At 40.0% G+C, this 18,033-nt stretch overlaps 1 protein-coding gene across 2 annotated transcripts in view; it reads left to right on the top strand.

Annotated features, from left to right (window-relative positions):
- Positions 1–18,033, top strand: part of LOC148904005 (plexin-A1-like) — a 162,613-nt gene that overhangs the window by 31,016 nt on the left and 113,564 nt on the right. For both annotated transcript variants that reach the window (XM_089012558.1, XM_089012549.1), the window contains exon 3: positions 10,805–10,987. In XM_089012558.1, the coding sequence (XP_088868684.1) occupies positions 10,805–10,987 (183 nt within the window). The remainder of the gene's footprint in view (positions 1–10,804; positions 10,988–18,033) is intronic.

Raw genomic sequence — 18,033 nt, 5'->3', positions numbered from 1 at the left:
TGCAACATTGGATTGAATGTTTATGTAGTCCTAACACTCAATATTTTGTGGGTCAAGCAATTTGAGTGAAAATGACAAAAACCCTGGCACTGGAGTTGCACATTTTTTGCACTTCGTCTGGCAGTGAATGAGTGAATGAGATGTTTTTTTCGTTGGGATATTATAATATACCAAAATACTAACACATCGTCAGACAATCTGATGATTTCCATTAAGACGTGTGTGTTTCTCTTGATTTTTCCGGACCCAAAATGGATTTGTGGGTTTCCTGTGAAATATTCCTAATTTGTCGGCAATTCTCAGGATTCATGAAAAGCACTAAGAAAAGTGCTAAGAAATGCTGCTACACAGTGCTGTTCATTGTTAAATGGAGCACATGACAGGATGTATTATTAGCCATTATTTGTTTACACAAGCATCAGATTGTTGGCTGATTTTGAGTCATTACAACCAGCCACAGAGATGTTTTTTTTTTTTTCTTCCTTTGGATACTTAGCACTTATTCAAAGTGTTTCTCTCGTTAGTTGAATGAAACAAAAAGGGAATTTCTGTTTATTATTTAGAAATGTAATACATTGTTTCAGTCTTAGTAAAATACTGTATTTTCCAAAGGCATACATTTCCAAAGCATCAATGCTGCACCCGTGGGTAAAACCTTGCGATGGGAACTCCTCTGCGATGACACATATGAGGCTCACACGTTTCGGTGATCCCTCTTAGTGGTCCGTTGTAATTGGATTACGGGTGTCAGGAATGGCTTTAGTTACGATGACACAGATTACACTTTGCTGTGGTCGGCCAGGCAGCACAACTTGAAGAGGATCATCTGCTTTGTGTTACATTGCGTGGCGTACATAATTTGGTTTAAGTGCAGCCGTAATACAAGATGTTATGAACTGTTTCTACCCTCTGCACCAGAGAGGGTCTGGATCCATTTTTGTTGTTGTTGTAGTTTAACCTGAAGGTGTTGGAAATTCTGGAGGTTAAAGTTCCTTCACACCAAACTCATTCCAGCATGCCTTTAAGGACCTTCATTTGTGAACGGGGGTAAGAGTCATGCGGCCCCAAAAAAAACTTCTATAAGGTCGTATTTCTTCGATATGTTGACCAAAGGTTAAACCATATTTCTGATAGAATAAGTGTTGAGTATGATATACTTTCAGGTTTCCCGTTACTTTTTCATTTTCACTCGTAACTGTCACGTTCCGAACGAGGCAGAAAGGGTATCGTCCCATCGGAACAAAAAGCAGTAGCTGGATTCCCAAAGCAGTCGACAGAGACAGTAGATCCGTTAAAGGTTGTTTAATGAGGACAGGCAAGTCCGCACCAATAGAACACTAAAACAAACTAAAGGCACATGTCCCAAATGTGGACCAGGAGAAATACAACAAAGATAACCGAAGTGCGAGTAGGGGGGCAAGGGGAAAACAGACGATTGTACTCCACAAACGGGAAATAAACGTACAGGCACACGAAATTGCGACGGGCATAAATGCTGAGGAATAAAATACTAGTGTGGGTGGTGGGGGGATAGGCTACACAACAGTAAGCGCAGTAGACAAAATCTAACCTGAGCACTGGCAGTGGTGAGGCACGTCAATTCACTGGCGATCTAACGACCGAATGAATCCCGTAAAAAATACCCAGTGTCATCAGAAGGTGATTGGAATCCGAATGTGACAGTAACAAATCCACTGAAAGTTCCTCCCACTCACAAGAATGGAGAAATTCAAACAAACCCTGAACGGACTGAAGAGAATAAAATGGTGTGAAACAATCAAACAAGTGAAATATGTAAACCCTTGCAGCACCAGAGCAAGAAATGGAATACATCACGCTGCAAAGTAAATGCAATAATGCTTTTTCACGCATCTGCTTGTGGCTTTCTATTTTCCGCCTTTTCTACAAATATCTTTGGGCGAGTCCCCTACCACCTCCCACCCCATCTAAACACTCTCGATTTCATTCACACCAAATGAACCAATCAACTTGTCACAACTTGGAATGTGAATAGATGAATGTGTTACCCCTGCACCTGTGTGAGTCTACCCTGAACCAGTTGTCAATCAAAGCCAATCAAAGTGCACATTCACACGCAGAATTTATAATTACCGTATTTTCTGATGTATAAGGCTCACCGGACTAAAAGGTGCACTCCCAATGAATGAAAACATTCTCAAAAACTAATATATATAAAAGTTCTCCAAATATAAGGCACGCCACATTATAAGGTGCTAGAGTAGATGCTGGGGTTAGGCACGACTTCTTCTACAGGGGAGATCAAGTAGGTGGCTGTTGACAGTTGTTGCGAGACCTGTTCTGGCTCAATATTACTTCACATAAAAGGTACACCTGCGTATAACGCGCAGGGCCATCTTTTGAAGAAAATCAAGGCTTTTGGGTGGACCTTATACAGTGGAAAATACGGTACTTTTAAGGTGGTATGAAACTATTGGACATGTTCATCAATTGCTTAAACCATCTGTCCTTCATGAAACAGATGGTGTTTTTTCGTCTACCAAAATGGTTCCTACCTTAGTTATGTGTTTCACCTGCACTTGACTGGGTGACATTCACATTATTACGTAGTTGTTTTTTAATACAGAAAATCAAGTGATGGCAGAAGGCTTTTAAGCATCACCGTATATTGCGAACTAAGCAAATTTAGCACTGATAACCATGTGCCTGACATGCCCTAATCACATTAAAAAGTCAAGCAATTCCCATAATTTACGCAGAACAAGGTTATGTTAATACAAGTTTGACGCAAAGTCACTATGTGTGGCTATATATAACTTTTATGCTTTAATTTAGATCATACCGTATGTCCCTGCAGTATTCCACATAGATACATCCCTGAAGTATACATGTGCGTTCCAGATTTGATTTGCTTGTACACGTTTCTGTAAATTAACGATTAGCTTCAGTGTGGTTTGATAATCTATCTATTTACCTATCTATCTATTTCTCTATTCGTTTTTTGAAAGCCACTTATAAATCAAATGTATTATTATTATTATTATTTATTTATTTGCTTATTTATTTAAGAAAGGCCTAGTTCATAAAATCAACCAATGAATGGAATCTGCTGCTTGCTAGCATGTGCGTAATGTACAATTTTGTGTACCGCAGTGTAGTTAGTGCAGACAACCTCTCTCTTGCTATGACGCGGCTGCCAGATGCACATCCATTCTGAAAAAATACACATTTGTCTATGTGACTCTTGCGCACTTCTCTTGGACGCACATGATGTTAAAAAAAAAGCGTGTTTAAGCAGCTCAAAGCTTCAAGTGCCCCCCATCTGTTAGACAGATGTTTAACATCCCTGCTGCGCCTCCTGCCCTGTCACACATGTGAAAACATAGACTGCATTGACGTACGTGCACACACACACACACACACACAAACACACACACACACACTGCCCTCATTAGCGACCAATTAAAGAGCAGATATTGGCTCATCTGGGAGAACCAAAGACCAACCACTTCTGTTCTCCGCCTGCATTGCCAGGTCACGGCATTAAGCTGGACAGGAGCCAGAGTATTGTGTGTGTGTTTGCGTGTGCGTTGTTGACTTAACTCTCCAAAGTTTGGCATTCAACTCTCGTCTACAGTCGATATTAGAAAGGACATACAAACACATAATTAAATATGTAAGGGACCAGTGTGAATTAGTGTTGTTCTCTGATGAAAGTCAATTCAGGTTGAGGAAAATAATGGATGTGAAAGATGTTGGAGCCATTAAGGAGAATCCTATGCATCCAAAACCGTTGCCACCAGACAATTGATGGTCACTGTGTTACAATGAGGGCAGGTGAGGATACTGCGCCAAACTTGGACGGAGATGTTTTGTTGAATAACCTCTACGTTCATATCTAAACGGCTAAGTTCATGCAATGACTCTGCTCACCAAATTGAGAGTAACCATTGAATCCACAGAAATACTGTATCAGGGGAGCTGTTTCATGTGTGTGATGCTATCACTTCAGGTTGCCTACAATATCTGGAACAGAACAGATATTAGTTTCAGAACAGGTAGGAGTGTGGTGCCAGTTGACGAAATTCAAGTGTAAAAAATTGCATTGTTTAATTATTAAATTAATAACTTGAAGTCGCACATTTTCACTTTGGAAATCTTCGTAAAATCATGAATTGTATGAATCAGAATCAGAAAGCCTTTAATAGTCCCACAATGGGGAAATTTGCATTTCACAGCAGCAATTTGAAAGAGGGATGTGGGGGTGTGAAAAGAAAACCAAGTATTCTAAGCATAATAACAATGTCAGAGGACTGAGATGTATACTGTAACTGTGCCAAAATGTTCCATAAAGAACTGAAGTGCATGTAACTTTTTAAGGTCTTTACACGGTGCACTTTCCAGAATAATATTCATTTCTTTATTGACATTATGCTTTGCAAAGTGCACCACTTCCATTTTTTTTTTTTTTTTTTTTTTTTGTCGGGCCGTGTAAATGTGATAAAGCACATTAATAGCCATAATATATTTGATGTATTTTGCTCCGAAAACTACAACAAGGTCAATGCTGCAGGCAACTCACGGGAGTAAATTGAAACTCTCTTTCCACATTCAATCTAATTAGGTAGAACAAGCGTACTGTTGACCCTTTGTCTTAGCCCATGTTTCGTCTCCTTCTTTCCCCTTGCTCACACACACTCAGTCTATATCTTAATGCACCTTCATCATTTAAGACTTTGGCAAAGGGTTTCTGTGTGTGTGTGTGCGTGCGTGTGCGTGTGTGTGTGTGTGTGTGTGTGTGTGTGTGTGTGTGTGTGTGTGTGTGTGTGTGTGTGTGAGACAGATGCCAGAGGCTACACTGTGACTATGTACAGCAAAGGTCCTGAGCAAGGACAACACAGGGACTCTGTCCTTGTATCAATCCACCACCCCCCTCCCTCGACCCCTCTGCAAAGATGTTTGTGAGCGTAATGATGCTGTGTATGTACGGCTAGAGCTCGAAATAATAATCGCACCGTCAGCCCATGGGGACAAGTGACATAACATTGGGGACGCGACAGTTTTAATGGGAAATGTCCTTCTACTCTGGGCGAAGTTGGTGTTCAATTCAGATTAAATGTAAAGTGAGTAAATATAAATGGAATTATGTGTGCAGATAAACATCACCCCAAATATGTTTGTGTGTTCTTTCTTACTTACCCGGACAATATCCCTATTTGTATAATCGAATGAGCTCCACTAAAACTGTTTGCCTGTTTTAACCAGCAAAATTAACACTGTTTTCAATCTTGACTACTCCTGATTCTTGGCAATGTTCATGAATGATTACGTTCTTTCGTGTAAATAATGGCATTTATGGTCTAGGGGTGTCAGTTCTACGACTGCAAATATGATATCCCCTGCTGACAAGGTCTAAACACAGACAGGGTGGATAGAAGATCCCCAAAACTTCAGATAAACAGTGATACATGTCCAAACATTTTGATTTCAAAACACACAAAAAAAATTCAAAGACCCCCAAAACATAAAATGAAAATTGCTATAGACGAAAAAAGGAAGGAAAACTTATTGAGAACAAAAGCTGCTTGAAAATGAAAAGTTAAAGTTTTCTAGCCTAAAATCCCCCCCTCCCCACTACAAAAAAAATGAGAACACCAAAGTAAAAGTGGTCAAAAACGAATTGATAAATACAAAACCACAAGCTATCGAGACAAAGGTGACTTGGAGTGAGAACATGAGTTCTTGAATATGCCACTGGGGCGTGAACAGCTAACAAGGTCAATAATCCAACAAGCCTTAGCATAAATTTGAGTCCTTAAATACACAGGCCCTTGATTGTGAGACAAAACACAGGTGCACTGCTAAAAGGTCCCGCCCGACACTCCAACTGGAGCTGAAAACAAAACAAAAACAAAGCCGAACAGTAACATGACACCCGCATGTGTAAAACCTTTATAATGATGAATAAATATTTTATAAAAGTCAAATGAAAGTGAATAATTTCTGTTCAACTGGTCCTAAATATTTCGACATAAATACTTGTTATAAATGTTAAATGTGTCTGGTCAATCAAAACATAGGACGATTACAGCTATGTGTCGGCATTCACATTAGACAAGCGCTTGAGGTTTGGCAACTGGTGAATGCAAAACTCGGTTGTATAATTTACGTAGCCTTTTCTATAGGGATTAACTGGCAAGCTATTCCCATGAGAAATATTCCGTTTGGTTTGGATTGAATGGTTACCATCTATTTAATCTCCCTTGTCATCTCCGGATATTTTTGTTGTACCGGTTCCAGTCCAGTCTTATGATCTAGCTCTCTTGATTGCCATGAAATTCCAACAATGGACCACTGTATTCACACGTGCGCTCAGTAGGACATTACATAGATGTTGAACTGTGAAGCTGGCAGGGTCAAATCTGTTTTCTGCCCGGTCTTCACAGTCCCCTACGCTGCTTCCAAGAACAGGCTGATTCTCATCAGTCATCTCATCTCAGCACATCAGGGAGGCATTTTGGCCGTGCCAAATTCATTCTGGAGCATGAATATCACCTCAACAAAGCTTGCCAGAGTCTTACAGTACGTTAATCGGCGAGAAAAAGGACAAGGGGTCCTGCAGCAGATGGTACAACCCCCCACCCCAGCCTTGATCTCAACATTGTCCAACCCGCCAGATTATAGAAAGACTTTTGGCAAATGGATGTTTTTGTGTGGTTTTCATTTATGTGTGGGGAAAAAATAACATTGATGAACTAGTGAAAGGATTATCACACTGGACCCATACTTTATTCTACTGAGTCAAAAGGTTTATGCAAATGTTATCAAAATCTTTTGGTCAAGTGGTTTCCTGTTATAATACGTTCAACTATATTTTTGAAACGTGAGACGAAATTTCACACAGAGAGTCAAACTACAGTATTTTCCAGTGTATAAACCACAGCCAAAAGCCTTGATTGTCTTCCAAAGATGACCTGCGCATAAACCACAAGTGCGCCCTATATGTGAAGTAATATTGAGGCACAACAAATCTCGCAGCTACTCTCAGCAGTCACCAACTCAATTTCCTTCTGTAGAAGAAGTACTGGGTAACCCCAGCCTCTACTGTAGCGCCCTATAAAGTGGTATACCTTATATTTGGAAAACTTTTATATATTACATTTGGAAAACCTTTTTCATTCATTGAAGGTGCACCTTTTAGTCCAGTGTGCCTTATACACGGAAAAGGCTCGAAAATATACCATTCATTGATGGGTTTGTCTTATACCCCAGTGTGCCTTATACACCTAAATATGGTACTTTTCTGCACTTCTGAAGTTGATTCACTAACCACTGGGGCACCGGTCCGCCTGACCTTAAAGGAATCCTTCCAATTTTCTGAATTAATTCTGAAAGTATGATTCCAATTATGTCTTTGGTGGCCCTGATAAATGTTGTGGTATGAAACACTAAATAAATAAATGAGCAAGTAAATAAATAAATAAATAAATAAATGAATGCATAAGAAATAATATTTTATTCTGCTTTTTGCAACATTCTCGAACAAGCACTTTGACGTTCGTGGTTTATCTTTCTTAGCCTCCCTGAGGAGAAATTTGTCTTGGAACAAGGGACAGCTGCACATGAATACAAAGAGAATACACACCTCAACATAACAGATAAGCGGCCCACCTCCCCGTGATATCTCAGTCTACTTATTACCCGATTGATTGTTTGTGTAAATTTAATAATTGACATAGGAATGCGTTTTTTTGGGGGTGGCGGGTCTAAAAACAACAGCTAAATAAAATACTGGTTTTGATCCTTGCTCCAGCATTCCTGGGTGGAGTTTCCATGTGCTCAGATACTTCGGTTTCCTACCACATTCCCAAAACATGCATTACGGTCATCAAAAACTGCACAAAAGGGAAGCAGGGGAGCAAATTAATAGATTTTTTTTATGTTTGTTTGCTTGCCACGTTCACACAAACCTTCAAATCTGGCTTCTTTTTTTTACAGCTTCTTTCTTGTTCATTGGCCTGTGTGTAAGGTATTGGTTTAGATCAGGAAGCTTGACGTCAACCTACAATTTCTCCCAGTTGTGTCTTAGTATCTTAGGAGTAACGTGGCAGACAGCGGGAAACCTATGAAGTTTTGAAAATCACCGCTCGCGTCCATTTGTGATGAAAGCCATTGGTGCCTTCACACATCTGATTATTCGCATCCATGCAGCAAAACAGCTGTTCCAATGTGCATTATGGACTCAGCACCGAACCACTTTGGGGAGTGAAAGGTACAGAAGCATAAATGCTTTATTGAAGCAGTTGCAATCAGGTTAGCAAGTATATTATTTGTACTCTCGTGGTAAAAAAGCAGGGCAGTTTTGTGTAGATTCAGTGCTTTGCGATGAGGCCATGATATCACAGTCAAATGAAATTTTGTGACACATGACACGCATGACATGTAGAATCTGATTTTAAATCATGAAATTGACCCTGGTTGCTTAAAATGATGCATCACATCCTCTGTGAGTTACTGAAGGGGGCTAATGATGGAACGGGCTGGCTACAGGAATTCCATGTCTACACGGCTCACAACTGTGAACAGATGTCAGGTCTGTGTGAGGCCACATTTGTCTGCAGACACGAGATGCCTGAATGCTCTGCCGTGCCTCAGTCTGAGATGTTGACTCTATGGTAATGATGCAAGTCAGTCTAAACATAACAAACCATTAGCATCCTTAGCATGCTGGCCAAAGTGCTGGGATGATGATGGCGATCACACTCGTGTGTGTGTGTGTGTGTGTGTGTGTGTGTGTGTGTGTGTGTGTGTGTGTGCGTGTGTGTGTGTGTGTGTGTGTGTGTGTGTGAGCACCACAGACACCGGGAATGCAAATTAGTTTACATCTCTGGCTGCCTGCTTCAGTAAGCGCCGGGTGAAGTGATTTTATATACTGTATATCTGTGCCGAATAGTTTATCTTCTTCAGTTGTGAGGTTTGCAAAACAAGGCCCGTGTTTGGAGTTACAGACTCTTGACTTTAACACATATTTAGGGGAACGTCGATACATGTTCACAAATATTCCTCAATGTATCAAACACTGTTTATGACCGTCGCCGGCAGATTTTAACATATGCCTCATTATGATAAAGAGCCTGCTGCCCTCCATGTTACAATAAGGAGTAGTACAAAAAGGGAGTAGTAGCGTTGATACGATAGACATCATTAATATGAATGTCCTCGATACCTGACAAATCGATTCAAATGTATTTAGATTGAAAGATTACAGGAGGCTTTTCTTAAACACAGAAACATCTCAAAGGACATCTCATCCCCACAGCTGCTAAACATTAAACCCTCATTGTTAAACCCACAGGAGGATAAGATCAAACTAAAAAGCATCATTCAAATTCAGATATAGAGGCAACCTGGACTCGTATATACAGTAAACCTAACGTGCATGATTTGGGAATATGGCACGAAGACTCCATACTCAGAAAAAAACAACAACACGACCATGGAAGGTGGACAGTCAAATGCCACACAAGAAGGACGGAAGTCAGATTCATCCTTTACTCATCTCGTCTATGAAACAGCTGTTCGAACCATTACGTCAAGGGTGTCTCAGTCATTTTTTTCCGCGGGCATCATTGCAGTTACGGTTTCCTCTCGAGGGCCGTGATGAATTTGGGGTAGCCATTAGAATATTTGATCTCATACACATATTACATACAGAACGCATAACAAATTAATGAATAACTAGTTTTCAAATCTGAAGTCAAGAATAATCATTGTTATTGTGGTTTACATGCAACAATTTGAAATGTTGGTTCAGACTTTAGCAAGCATCATGGCACTTAACAACGTAACACGTTTCATTTGCTCTCACGGGCCGAATAAAATGATGTGGTGAACCAGATCTGCCCCCCCCCCCCCCGGCCTTGACGTGGACACCTGTGCATTACGTCAATCTACTGCTGATACCAAATAGCATCGTCATATATATTTTTGTTTATTATTCACATCTTTCTACTTTGAATATTGTCATGATTTATGTTTAGTTATGTGTGCGTGTACGTGTTAATGTGTTTATCCATTATAAGCACCAGAGTAAATCTAATTTCTATTGAAACACTCTTATGTTTGCGTCTCCATGAAAGCACCATGTTGATTGCAAGTTATTTGTGTCGAAGTCAAGCGAATATCAAGAGAACGCACACACACACACACGCACACGCACAATCAAGCAAATCAATTGTGACATACTATCACACCTCCCCGTCAATGCACATATACTTGTCCCACTGTGATTATAATATGCTAATTTGACCTACAATTTACTCCCTTTCATTGGCTCATGTCTTGATTGTGTGTTCACAGTTGCCCTTTTGTTCCATGCGCTGCCAAATTGGCCTGTTTTTTATTAGAACCCGGATTGTCAAGGCATTGTGCAAAGAAATCAATCCAACATAAGAAAGTGATTTCTTGCTAATGGCTCGTTGTTTTGTTTTGACATTTTTACATCACTGACCGCTGAAATACTCAAAAGTATGCTATGTAGGCTATGCTTCCTCCACTACCATACAGAACTCCCAAATATAATTCCCTCAACTCTCTGTCAGGACTTGAGATAAAGTGAATTTTACTGATGACACCAATTAATTTCAGACCGCTCCTCAGTAAATCTGCTGCGTCTTGCGCCAGTTCCATAAAATGCCAACTAAAAGTGCCGACGAGACTGAAAGGCTCCCGCATCTTTAACAATGAATGTCATTTTAACGAGACAAGGGAATTAAAAGCGTTAATGGAGTCGTTGATGGTTCTCTGTCTTTTTGTCCCAACCTAGCCATTGCAGATTGACGATAATTTCTGCGGACATGACTTCAACCAGCCCCTAGGAGGCACCACCACCATCGAGGGTGTCCCGCTCTACGTGGATAAGGACGATGGCATGACTTCAGTGGCGGCCTACGACTATCGTGGAAACACCGTAGCATTTATGGGCACACGTGGCGGCCATATTAAAAAGGTACATTTAGTCATCATTTCCAAAATAAAAAAAATGTTGACTGTAATCAATGAGCAATGCTTTGTGTGCGTGGCAATGGGACAACAATGTAGCACAGTGCATATTTTAAAGAATATGTTTTCATGCTGGAGATGCACCAAAATTGTTATTACTGTTTTGACATTGCGTTAAATGATGATGTCACAAGTAGCAGTGGGTGGAACAAGTGATAATGAGGTATCTTTGTGTCAAGTTATGTTGGCAAATTGTGGCACTTGGATGTGTGGACATTTCATTTAGGAATATCACATTGTTGTTATCCTGAAAATATATTTTTGAGCACCGCAGGTAAGCAGAACTATTAAATGTGACATAGTGTGTGTGATTTATGCTGCTAAAGCTCTCTTCAAACCCAGGCAAGCAACAACTTTCCATTATATTTGGCATGCACACAGCGAGGTGCCACGAAGATTGTGTGTGTATGTCGCTCAAATAGCTGCTGAGTAGACATCACGTTGTGAGTGCCAATCAGATTATTTTTTTTCATCCTCCATCCAGCTGAGCTGCTGCTTTAATGTCACATTCCTTGGCAATACCTTGAAAAATATGTTGAATGTGTTAGTTACCTGAAACTTTAAAACATTGGGGAGATGAGACACGTTTTATTATGCCAGCATGTCACTGCTGCTATCTGTTAAAATATGTTCTCTAGAGACCAAAGAAGGTATGATTGGAAAAGTTGAGGGCTTTGTTCATCGCTGGAATAATTTTGAATTGTTTTTTTTTGGAAAGAAATGGTTCTAAGAACCTTAAGGCCAGGCATGTAGTAAGCCTATCTACCTATTGTTCGCATTTTTGGGTTATGACGGTAAAGTCACTCAGTTCCCAGAATGCATTGCTTATCACAATACAGTTAATTGATTGTCATAGAAGGATATCAATTCAGATGGATGAATGGATGGGTGGACCATGAGAATGTGAGAGGATTAACAAAGATATACAGTAAAGTCTCGTTATATCGATATCGGATATATCGATAGTCCCGGTTATATCGATACTATTTCTATGCACGCACGGAGAAAATTACATGCAAACAGGGTCGGATATATCGATAGTCCCGGTTATATCGATATTTTTTCGGACTCCCTTGAATATCGATATAACGAGACTTTACTGTAGTTCAAATGTTCCATTATCCATTGTGATAGTAAAACTGCCACAAGAGGGTGTCATTGTATCGTCCGCCGTTGTGAGCATCCGATAACTGGAAATAACGACATATTGTCTTGATATCGATACCTGGTCTTGGTGCTTGGCCATTTAACACACATTCAATATACAGACAGACTCCTAGTTTGAAAATTGGACTGCCAAAAATGAAGCATGCCATATTTAAAAGTGTCAATTTACCACTTATTACATCCGATTTCTTTTATTCATTATTCTGTGACTCATTTTCATTTGTGAACTACAGCCCATTCTAAACCACCGCTTAACACGTTAAGCAGGCTATTTATCAGCTTTGCACATCACACACTAACTGATTCACCCACACGAGCACAAACACATCTCCTTCCTTACAGTGTTTCCTTTCTCTCTGGGTTTTGCTGAGTCAATTGAAACCTTGCCCACTAGTCCTTGTGCTTGACCCCCATTGGTATGTGTCTATGTGTCTTTATACATGTATGTGTGTATGTGCGTCTATGATCAGTTAGAAGGGCCAACAGATCTTGGATGATGTCACATTCATTAGTACCCTATTTCCTGTCATATGAGGCCTTTCTTTGCTTTGGTGCGAGAGGGACGCAGGATGTGGTTGCTGCCAATGTCTTCACGCACATCAATACAGCTGGATGCACTGCCATGCTGTCTATCATCGATACAAGCGCAGAGCTGGCGAGACGGGATTCCGATTACAATAATTCAAGTTATACAAAATCAAGTAGTTTTAACGATAAATAAAGGAAATAGCTCTTAGGCTGAAGAAATTGGTTTTTGTCTAAATCAATTGGGCTGTCGGCATTAGTAGTAGACTCGATGGGATCACAAAGAAAGCGGGATATTCCAAGGTGGAGGCAGATGGAGAGTGCAATGGCTGGACAGTGTGTGCTTTAATTGCCATTCATTGGGGGGTTAACCTGTGCTGCTTGGCTCTTGTAATGCAGAGCTACAGAGTATCGATGTCTTCGCATACGCTACAATTCCTCCCGTGAATCACCCTGCGTTTGACTCCATTTATTGATCAATCTGTGAATATATAATCACCTTCGTTAATCTCAAACAAGGCAGTCCCTTGGAGGCAGTAATTGTGGGTTTCTGCATGAGGAGGCTTGGCGCTTGAGGAAAAAAAAGTGGGCTGATGTCATCGGAGAATTTTGCTAAATGACAGAACTGGTCAAATCACAATATCAGGACTGCACAATCGGTTTGGATCCTAATTATTTGTACAAGAAAACAATTGTCAATGCTCTATTAGCCCTCATGTTTCATATTGTTCCACCCGATACATTTTCCCTCTCAATTTCTAACAATTTTCTGATAACACAGCACACCACTTAGCATGGAGACAAAATATTGGGAGTGTTCCGAGAGTATACAATTATACTACTTATGGACTTCCGAGCTGTTTGCCAGAAACATCTTTGGAAGAATAAAAGCCCTTAGCTCTTCCTAAAACCCTGAAAATCCCATCATCCGCTTCATTTCATCTACTCTTTGGTCTACCTTGGGGAGGAGGGCACTCCCTGCACATCAACAACCTGAAGTATTTCACAGATTTGAAAGAAAAAAAAAAACACACACACACACACACACACAAGATCCAAATAAGAAAGAGTAAAATAGATGAGCGGGCACTGTTAAGGTATGTAATGGCTGAGTTGTGAACAATTTCACCGCATTTCATCATTTGCCTGTGAGCCGGGACTGAAGTTATCTTCTCTCTTGGAAGATGGTTTGAATGACAGGACAAGCTGGATTACATTGATGGCTAGGTAACCATGGCAATCAAATGATTGACTCCATGCTGGCACTTCGCCACAAAGCGGCAGGGGCTCTATTTAGACAACTGGGGGCATCAGAGGTGGACCATGACATGTATACCATTATTTGACTGAGTATGAGGATCAAACTGTATGAAAGTTGCTCTCTTTCTTGTATCATCTTTTTGAAAGTGCAATGCCTTATTCATGATGTCAACTGTGTTGCAGTATACCTCTCAACCTCGCAGTGTCAGTTTCCCTATTTCAATTTTCTCTCTCTCTCTTTCGCTAATCTCTTCTGATACACTTTGAGCTAGTGGGCAATCTGAGCTATAAAACTGGCTGTCAGAATGATTAAACTTAATCAGGGAACACGGGATGGGAGGTAATTTAGCATGGGAATGCTAATTAGCAATAGCATTTAGACTGGCAGACGATGATTGAAGCAGTGTAACGGCAGCTCAGTCTGCTTAAATGGCAAAAACGCCAGCCGGGGCGAAGATGATTGATCATTTGGAGTTGAAAGTCTGCTGTTTTCAATGTTGGTGTCTTGAGTGGAAGCGACCTATGAGATCTCTTGCCAGTGCAAACTTGTAATGAGCAGATGCGCTCACCACCTGAGCATGTTAAATCTACCTTGATTCCAATCACTGGTTAGTGGGATAATGTCCTATTGCTTTCATCCTTTCACTATCCTTGTCCCATCCATTTTGATCAGTAAGTATTCTCACAAGGAAGTTCCTAGTAAATGTTGTGTTCATTGTGCTGTTCGAACACAAGAGTTAAGTCAAAGGAAAAATGAAGCCTTATTTTTCAGGTTAAATATTCTTTAGTCATGATAGACTGATTTAAAATCAGGAAACCTTCACAACCTCATGGACAGAGGCTAATTGCACTCAGCCACTGCACCATTGTGGTTGTGGGTTTAATTCTCAAGTGGGCTATCACTTCTTATGTATTAGCCCCCATGTCCTTGAACGAAGCATTAGCTCAGATGTCTCGGTGGAAGAATATGGAGCAGTGTTAATGGGAGGCTACTGATGTGCACGGAGAGCTGGATGGATATGTTTGGGAACAAATTAATCTTTTATAAGTTGGAGGATGTCCTGGTGTTTTGGGAGATAAGGGGAGTCGTCGCAGTTTAACCTTTTCGCTGCGAACATGACGTTTTCCACAGACTTCTTTACCTTTACTATTCGTTTACCGCTTGCTCAATGAGGTTCAAATCAACACACCAAGCCTCATATTCTAATGTCAAAAGCAGTTGAGGGGTGGTAGCAAATATGTCATGTTATGTTAGTCTTGAGTGTGTCTATGTTCATGTTCATAAATGTGAAATTCTGGGTTTGGTCGCGAGTTACTGTGGGGAGCGCTTGTTCAAAGTCAACTACGGGGCCCTAAAATGAATGTGTTTTGGTTGTTACTAAACTCAAGTTAATTGATGCTTCCGCTAACCAATGTATCATCATTGATGACAAAGATTAACACTACTGTGAATCTGCATCAAAGGTGTACAGAAAAACAAAGTACCAAATAAATAAATATGGAAATGTAATGTTTTATCCACTTTTAGATTCATTGTCGCCGATTTTGATGCCACATGTCATAGTAGTAGTAGTGTCATAGTGCTAGCTAGCACTAAACTAACCTGATTATTTTTGTAATTGTATCCCTTGCTATGCCCATCCGAGAGGCCGACTACAAGTAAACAAAGGCATTGATATACTGCTGAGCTGGGCGTTATTGACTTACTGCTTAACAGTTGAATTTAATTCTCATTTGAATGCACCGTGCTTTCACAAACATGCACTGCCAACACATTGTAGGAACCTTCTCAAGTTCCACTGTTTTCTATGGTTAGTGCGGTTGTTCCCGTCCATCACCCCGTGATAGAAGGGAGTTTACTCTACTTTATTATTAGTTCATTTGCTTCACTATGCAATCTGCATTATTCAATTGTTTTTCCACTCCAGGGAAAAGGTAAATCGAGAATATGCAGCTAATTGCATTATTGTTATGAGAAGACGTTAAATGCCTGTGTGCAAGCATATTAGAAATCCATTCGTTTCCAGATTTCTATTTCTGCTGATGTTTTCCCAATTACAACTTACAGAATGGTGCAAACATATCTTTCTTAAAATATATAAAACAAGTGAAGTACTTTCTGATGCCCAATCCATCCAGGCAATCCATCCACCTATTTAATGTACTGTTTATCCTCACTATTATCCCTCTCCAGCTGAATTTGAGTGAGATACGGGTTACATGAGGGCACCTCTTTGACAAACAACAGTTTACAACGACATTAAACTTCAGCGGGAATGAAACAGACCCCATTAAACCCTGAAAATGAGGCTTGAACATAATTAAATATGCCAAAAAATACCATAGAAGAGATAAAGTCTGACTGGAAAAAGAGAATAAGAACAATTTCACAGTAACAAAACTAAATTAAGAAAGTCGAAAGGCCAAGAGGAAGCCGTGTTGTTGGGTCATATGCGGACGCGCGGCTCTGCAGAGGTTGAACAACATCCAGTGGATCAGTCGGACAACTGTTGCGCTGATGTCAGGAGTAATGGGCTTGATCCATACTAGAACAAACCGCATTGCAACGTAGAGAAACGCAGCAGTTTGTGTTATGTTGCTTCAACATTTTTAATCGGCTGACACTGCATTCAAGTTGAGATCCCAGTTGAAAATCTATTGTGCTCAATATTGAACTAAAAGGTTTTTTTGTACTCTGCCAGTGGTGTTGTGGAATCATATTTTTTGTTTGGTTTTTAACCCAATGTTTCTTTTAATGTGTTGTTTAATAGTAACATCGGACTAAAACAATTCAAATGTGACCAAAAAGTTAACATATATAAATGTATGTTTATCATTGGCCTTAATCCTACCTCAGGTTATTTTTTTTACATTTGAATGATGCAAATGGGAGCCTTATGATGAATTTTTAATTTAATTAATGTAATATAGTTTAAGTTGGACATTGTACTTAACAGTTGTAGGGAAGCTGGTGATAGAAAAATATTTTGTTTTCGCAAAGAAAAGCTTGCAATCATTTGAAAGCATTTGTAATCCAGTGTGTGACACTAGGTGATGGTTAGGTTGACATAAAAGTAAAAAAATCAAAACTCCAAAAAAACTTCTCATTACAGTGCATCTTCTTTGTTTCAAATCTTATTGAACCATTGAGAACTGATGTGTGCGGCACTGCTGTGTGTCTTTTCAAAATCCAGACAGATGCGCTCTCCTCATGTAAAGTGGGAGCTGTCCACTTGATGCTAAGGCTCCACAGGCGAGCACACACACACACACACACACACACACACACACACACACACACACACACACGCACGCGTATTGACAGACCCACATTTCCAAATAAATATGATGCCAATGTAGGTTTTGGTGTATCTTAGTGTGATTGCTGCAGAAGGAAAAAGAAAAGGGCAGCTGCAGTATAAAGCCTTCCTCAACTGTTCCTCTAGACTGCCCCATCTGTCTACTCATTTATTCCTGCACATACACGGAGTCCGTCTGTTACCTTTAGACGCACATGGAGTGCTTCGCAGTCTTTTATGACAAGTGTGAGGTGTCACTATTTTTTTTTCTATCTGAAGAGAACATTTTGATATTATCCATCAATTCAACCACCCATTATGAACTAATGCATTTTCTGCATGATATGGTGCACCTAAAAATCATTTGACTTTCTCAAAAACCGACAGTGTGCCTTAAAATAACATGCCAGATATATAGATCAATATCGGATTTATTGCGCATACTATTTTATACTTTTTTTGTTTTATTTATTTTAGTGCTTAGTTACTGCTGCATAGTGGTGCAAGCTCCATATAAAAAAGCTATATTGTATTATATTCCTTTTAGCATAGTTCCATCTACTGCACACATAATGAAAACCTATTAGTGTCGTTTCTATTCTAAGTAACTTATCATGTGGTGCACCCAATACTGTATATGAAAACAATTTTAAAATAGTCAATTCATTGACTTATAGTCCAACGTGCCTTATAATGTGGAAAATACGGTAAGTCAGACAGAGTCAATGGAATGCCCTTGATT

This window comes from Hippocampus bargibanti, linkage group LG01 (genome assembly GCF_051943395.1).
Source record: "Hippocampus bargibanti isolate YZ-2025 linkage group LG01, ASM5194339v1, whole genome shotgun sequence".
Lineage (NCBI taxonomy): Eukaryota > Metazoa > Chordata > Actinopteri > Syngnathiformes > Syngnathidae > Hippocampus > Hippocampus bargibanti.
This window is presented reverse-complemented; position numbering and strand designations above follow the sequence as displayed.